This window comes from Octopus bimaculoides, chromosome 16 (assembly GCF_001194135.2).
Source record: "Octopus bimaculoides isolate UCB-OBI-ISO-001 chromosome 16, ASM119413v2, whole genome shotgun sequence".
Taxonomy (NCBI): Eukaryota; Metazoa; Mollusca; class Cephalopoda; order Octopoda; family Octopodidae; genus Octopus; species Octopus bimaculoides.
Genome location: NC_068996.1, coordinates 55,275,266 through 55,282,504, shown reverse-complemented (window position 1 = coordinate 55,282,504; position 7,239 = coordinate 55,275,266). Strand labels below are relative to the sequence as shown.

Here is a 7,239-nt window from a genome sequence, read left to right as displayed (position 1 = left end):
AATATTTTAAATATCGATCTTATCCTTATTTATATATATATATATATATATATATATATACATATATATATATATATACACACACACACAAACAAACACACTCACTCACATTTGGTTATAGTTTCTTTGTAACTAAATGCTTTCATTTGTTAGTCAAATGTAATGCTTATTTTTTCTTGAATCTTTAATATTACAGTGGTGTGATTGTTTATTTTTAGAATGGCATTATAGGGTAAGTGTGAGAGGCCAGATCTTACCAGTTTGAATATAAAGTGCATACAGGCATAGCCACCTGGTTCGCCAGTCCTCAGTCAAATCGTCCAACCCATGCTAGCATGGAAAGCGGACGTTAAACGATGATGATGATGATGATAATATTTGGGCTGGATATGGCGAATTTAAATAGGATTATGGTTCAGAAGTCTCACTAACCATCTCACTAATTGAAGTCTCACTAACCATCTTCTTGTTACTTTCCTAATTTCTGGTACTGTTTATGATTTAGAGCAATGTGCTAAATAAATTTTTCTCATTCTGCATGGTGCTCTGATTGGTTTCATTGCATTTTTTTGTTTTTTTTAATCATATTTCGGGAACCATTTCATGTTTGAAGATTCTGAAAATCATGTTTTCTCTATTTTAAGCTTTTTTTCTCTTTTCTTTTCCTTTTTTTTCATAACCTTATTACTAGTGCTATTGTTTCTCTTTGTGTACCTTACCTATTGGTACTGATGATTAAAGACCTCCAGGCCAAAGTCTGTCACAGTTTCTCTTGTGAAAGATACACCACTGGTTACTCAATGGCCTACTGTCTGTTTATTTCCAATTTACTCTGTTAGTCCCTTGCTGTTTTGATCTTGTGCAGGGTTTAGGGTTTATGAACCTTAAACATTTTTACATTAGGTTCATTCACCATTGGGCATATATGGCACATACCTAGGAACCAGCCCTCCTCCAAGTCTTGTATGCCTTAGCCACAGGACCATCATCTGTTATTTGATCCATAAATGAAGCCCCTGACAGGTACAGCCACCCTGGATCAGAGTCAATCTGGAAGTAAAGGGATAACTCCATACTCCCTAAAACTCAAGCCTCACTCAACTAAATGCAGTTTAATGTGTTAACCACCACCACCACCACTACTACTACTACTACTGCTTAGAAGCCATTATTTCATTTCATTTCGGACATCTTACTGTTGCTTAACTTAAACAAAGAAAGAAATATTAATATATTTTCAGGACTATTTAACCTACATCAACATGGGGGAAGATGAATATAAAGTACGTGAAAGAAATGGGTGGGGATTAGCAATAGCATCTTTTTTGGGGGGGGGGGTCGCATTTTTCTGTTGGATTTGGTGTTGAGAGTGATTTTCATGTCCATCATCAATTGTTGAAAAATGTTTTCACATCCTACAACTAATTACTCAGCTGTGAAATTAAATCAGCATTTTATTTTTAACCTATTGTGCTCTATCCCCTTTGAAGAGAATTTTTTTTGTTTTGTTTTCTGTCATCACAAAAGCTAAAGTTCTCTAAATTCCTGTACTTTGTTTTTTTTATTTATTTATTGTACAATGTTTTTGTGTCTGGATTCATTCAAACAATACAGTTCATCTGCAAGTGGTCTTACTATTGAAGTGAGGAGTTACGTTTGTTTGTTTGTTTGTTTTATGTATATCTACATTAAAGAATGATTAAAAGTAGGAAATGACAGATACACCGACCGAGGAGATGTTGTTAAAGTGCTAAATCACTGGCCATGTGGTTTCACTCTTACTGTTACAAACCGAGTACAGTATACTGAGGAGCTCCAACATGCCTGTTCTTTTCTTCAAAAATTTCAGGCAAATGACTAAACCTTTAGCATGTTCAAATGCTTTATGACACCATTTGAATTTTCTCCCCTGTAGCTACAGGTGCATTGTGTTACATTGAGAGGAAATAAACTCAAATAGTGACTTGATGCACCTTCAGCATGCTAAACTAATGCTAAAGTGGATATGAATCTTGGTCAGCTCCTGTCAAGCCGTCCAACACATGCCAGCATGGAAAACAGGCATTAAATAATGATGATTTGTATCTCAAAATGTAATTTAGTCAAAAGTTTATTGTTTCCCATTTGGAATTTTGTGAAGAGAATAATTTAAGTTTTCTAGATTCCTCACAAATTTATGCTAAAGGTTAATTTCTTGATCATTAAGGATTTTCGAGCGAGATCGTTGCCAGTGCCCCTGGACTGGCTCTTGTGTGGGTGGCACATAAAATACACCATTTCGAGTGTGGCCGTTGCCAGTACCTCCTGACTGGCCTTCGTGCTGGTGGCACGTAAAAGCACCCACTACACTCTCTGAGTGGTTGGCGTTAGGAAGGGCATCCAGCTGTAGAAACTCTGCCAAATCAGATTGGAGCCTGGTGTAGCCATCTGGTTTCATCAGTCCTCAGTCAAATCGTCCAACCCATGCTAGCATGGAAAGCGGACGTTAAACGATGATGATGATGATTTAAAACTCGTTATTTATGCAAAACCACATGTTATTATTATGAATATTTGATCTGGTTTATTTTATATTATTAATTAAACTAATTTACAGTGATGACAATGACTTTGATCGTAATTATGAATATGGTGATGAAATGAATATTAACTTGTGTTTCCTTTTATTTATATTTTAGCAAATTTAAACGAAAAACAAAAAGATTGGTTTTTGGATTGTTACAAAAAACTGTGTGAAGTTGGTTATTCAGATAAAAATAGTAATTCTTCTGAATATGGGGTAAGTTATAGCATTTAATTTTTTATTTTAAATTTTATGGCACCTTGGGCAAGTGTCTACTACAAAAACCTTGGGCCAACCAAAGCCTTGTCAGTATATTTGGTAGGCAGAAACTGAAAGAAGACTCTTTGTGTGTGTATGCGAGCGTGTGTCCCCTCCCACTGCTTGATAACTTATGATGATATGTTTATGTCCCCCATAACTTAGTGGTTCAGCAAAAGTGTCCAATAGAATAGGCTGCACGGTTTTAAAAGAAGTACTGGGATCAATTCATTGAATTAAAATCCTTCAAGGCAGTGCCCCAGCATGACCACAGTCTAATGACTGAGACAAGTAAAAAATGAATAGTTTGCATATAGTGGGATGGTTTTTGGGTTGGTTTTTTTTTTTTTTTGCTTTTTTTGTTGTTTTTTTAGAGAAAGGGGGTGGGGACAGTAGTCATGTCCTTCCTTCTCAGTTTGGTTTGTATTTTTGTGGGTCAGTGTCTGAAAACGAGTGGAGAAGGAACTATTGAGGGCTGCAGTTATGGAAAGGAATAATTATTACAAAGTGTTTAGTTTAATATGGGTGGGACAGGGTGAGTCATGAGAATAAAAGGTGTAATATGAGAAAGAAAGGTGGGTGTGCCGAATGATAAGAAGTTAATTGGTTCACAGATGCAGAATCTTTTGTAATAACAATAGGCAGCAGAGAGAAGAAATTGTGTCTAAGCCAATGTTAAAGTTTTGTTTTAAATTTACATCAGTTCTTCATTGCATATCAACAGTGTTTGCTCTATCTTTCCCTTGAAATTAGTTTGATAGAAAGGGATATGAATGTCTATGTCTATATTAATGAGCCATAAAGCAAACTTATTGGTTTAGAGTCATTTATTGACTGTCAGAATTATGAAAATAAGGCTTTGGGTAGGTGGAATTTGAACATGGAATGTAAGAACAAAAAATTGTAAATTAGTCTAACATGATGTCAGAGTCTAGTGTGGGATCCAAGCCTGGCGCAGTGTCTGAGTCCAGTGTGACATCCAAACCTGTCACAGTGTGACATTTCATTGAATATGACAGTTAATCCATTATGGTTTCTTGATAGGAATCAGTACAAAATCAAATATCTTGTGTTTTGTCATATGGATGTATTTCACAGAGATGGCAAATTCTCATTGCTGTTAGCATGTCTGGTGGAATATGCTGTTGTATCTGTTCCAAATCTCTACACTGTGAGTTCATTTACCACCAAGGTTAAATGTACTTTTCATCCTTTCAAGGTCCATGAAAATAAACTTTTCACTCCATAAAAAAGCATTGGTTATGCTTTGTAAGGTAAACTAATCCCAGGAATGGTATTTTGATGTTAATAATTAAAGACTTTGAGTAGAGAAGAGTATTTAAAAAAACACAGTAGCCTTCCCCACTTATTTAACAACAAAGCCTTTCATAAAATATTCAACAACAGCTGTGTGTAGGAGGGACTTTGTGAGGGTATGAATGTATAATAATGAGTGTTGGATGTAAAACTAAGCTGTTGACAATGGGGAAGAAAATAAGTGTGGAACAGGAAGTGATGAGATTAAATCTTGGGATATTGAGTCTCACAGATGAGATAATGTAGAACTGGGTTAAGTAGTTTATTTGCTGTACTACAAATCCAACCAATTCATGTCAAATGAACTTGTATGACTTGGTAACTTGTTTTGTACCATGTTTTCATTAATTTGTTTTTAGGTCACTCCTATGTAGTTGGAATCAGACACAGATATCATTTCCACTGTCCCATCCTTGATCCAGTAGCACATCCAGGATGTGAGGACTAGAAGGGAGGGAGTGGGGGTTGCTGTTCTAGTGTCAGGCCAGTATTCATTTACAGCTGAGTAGATGGGAACAATGTGTGTGCTTTGCTCAAGACTCCACTTGTTACCTAATCCAATAATTGAACCCATAACATTATGAGCATGAGCTGCAAAACCCTAACCACTAGGGACTGTATACCTTCACCAACTCATTTAAATCGAGAAGCATTGGATGATATTGGCATCATAACAAGTGTTTGTGTTCATGGAATGTACGAAGCTCTTATGTTCCTACTCATCGTTCCTCTCAGAACTATAATGAAATTTCATCTTGTATAATTACTAGAACAAATATTATCAGAATGAAAGTAACAAGGTACCCTCTTGCTTCACTTAATCCACTGGTGGACAAAGGGTCAGGTTAACAGAGAGCTTACTACATTATTTAATTTGTTTATGAAGTGTACAAGAGATAAAACACTGTAATTTCCTTGGAAAAAAAATTTAAAGTCCATATTTTCATCTGACATAAGTTGCTAGGTTTAGCAGAGAAACATCATCATCATTGTTGTTTAACGTCTGCTTTCTCTACTGGCATGGGTTGGACTGTTTGACTAAGGACTGGCAAGCCAGTAGGCTGCACCACGCTCTAATCTGATCTGGCAAGGTTTCTACAGCTGGATGCCCTTCCTAATGCCAACCACTCCAAGAGTGTAGTGGGTTCTTTTTATGTGCCACCAGCATGGGTGCCAGTTGGTGGGCACTGGCATTGACCATATTTGGATGGTGCTTTTTACATGTCACTGGCACAGGGAGCAAATCAGGCGGCAATGGTGTCGACCCATGCTTCAATGGTTCTTAATACATGCCACCAGCATGGGAGCCAGTCAAGCAGCACTGGCAACAACCCATACTTGAATGGTGCTTATTATGTGCCACCAGCACAGAAGCCAGTTGGGTTGCACTGGTATTGGCCATAACTAAGATTTCACTTGACTCAACAGGTCTTCTCAAACACAGCATGTTGCCTGGCAATTCAAGGGTACTTTTAAATGGCCTGGTTATGCGACACTGCTATTATCCACAGCATATTTCCAAAGGTCTCAGTCTCTTGTCATTGTCTCGGTAAGGCCTAACATTTGAAGGTTGTGCTTCACCATCTCATCCCATGTTTTCCTGCATCTGCCTCTTCCACAGGTTCCTTCCACTGTTAGGGCGTGACACTTCTTCACACAGCTCTCCTCATCCATAAGCATCATATGATCATATCAGTGCAGTCGTCTCTCTTGCACACCACATCTCATGCTTCTTATAGCCAACTTTTCTCTCAGGGCGCTTACACTCTGTCATGTACACATCCAACAAAGCATACTAGCTTCATTTCTTTCAAGCCTTCGCATGTCCTCAGCAGTCATGGCCCATGTTTCACTGCTGTGTAACATGGCAGTTTGCACACATGCATCATACAGTCCACCTTTCACTCTGAGTGAGAGGCCTTTTGTTGCCAGCAGAGGTAAGAGCTTTCTGAACTTTGCCCAGGTTATTCTTATTCTAGCAGCTACACTTTCAGTACACCCACCCCCGCTACTGACTTGGTCACCTAGCTAGCAGAAGCTATCAATTACTCATGAGATGGATTCTGTGCATTTTCAGTGTTTATTGCCCCTGTGCATCTGCCACACACAAAAGCTATCTTCCTGGTTAGCCTTCCTTTGATATTGCTGCACCTCTTATGTGTCCACAGCTTACACCAGATACAAAGTATGGATTTTCTACCTACACCTTTTCTACACAGCGAGCAGGGCCATCTACCTGAAGGGGGTTGTGATTTGTCTGCCGTCCTACTTACTAGGACTTTGGTTTTTGCTAGATTGACTCTAAGGCCATTCAATTCTAGACCTTTCTTCCACACTCTAAACTTTGTCTCTAATTCTGGCAGTGACTCGGCAATTAGAGCAAGGTCATCAACATAGAGAAGCACCCAGGGGCATCCTGTCTTGAAGTCCTCTGTTATTGCCTGGAGGACTATAATGAATAAGAGGGTGCTGAGGACTGAACCTTGGTGGACCCCTACTTCTACTTGGAATTCTTCACTATACTCGTTGCCAACCCTCACCTTACTGACAGCATCCCTGTACAGGACTTGTACAGCTCTTACCAACCACTTGTCTATCCCCAGTTTCTGCATGACCACCAGATAAGGGGTCAGGGGATCCTGTCAAAGGCTTTCTCCAAGTCAACAAAAGCCAAGTACAAAGGTTTACCTTTGGTTAGGAATTTCTCCTGTGGTTGCCTTACCAGAAATATAGCATCAGTGGTGCTTCTGCTTTGCGCAAAACCAAACTGCATCTCATCTAGGCTAATTATCTCCCTAATTAGTTGGGCTATGACCCTCTCTGTGACCTTCATCACCTGATCCAGCAGTTTGATACCCCTGTAGTTATTTCTGTCTAAGGCATCACCTTTACCTTTGTAGCAGTTGACTATGGTGCTGCTACACCAGTCATTGGGTATGACTCCTTCATGAACTACCTGATTTACAATACAGGTGACTACACCATAATCTACACCACTAGATATTTTAAGCATTTCAGCAGTGATTCCTGATGGGCCAGAAGCTTTCCTTGTCTTCACATCCTTAATTGCTTTATCTACCAGGGTATTGTTGATTTGGGTA

The 7,239-nt window shown here is 38.7% G+C and overlaps 1 protein-coding gene across 1 annotated transcript in view; it reads left to right on the top strand.

Moving 5' to 3' along the window:
• LOC106871176 (serine/threonine-protein phosphatase 4 regulatory subunit 4) overlaps positions 1-7,239 on the top strand; it is a 102,874-nt gene that overhangs the window by 60,510 nt on the left and 35,125 nt on the right. Inside the window, exon 8 of the mRNA XM_014917507.2 lies at positions 2,679-2,779. Within this exon, the coding sequence (XP_014772993.1) occupies positions 2,679-2,779 (101 nt within the window). The remainder of the gene's footprint in view (positions 1-2,678; positions 2,780-7,239) is intronic.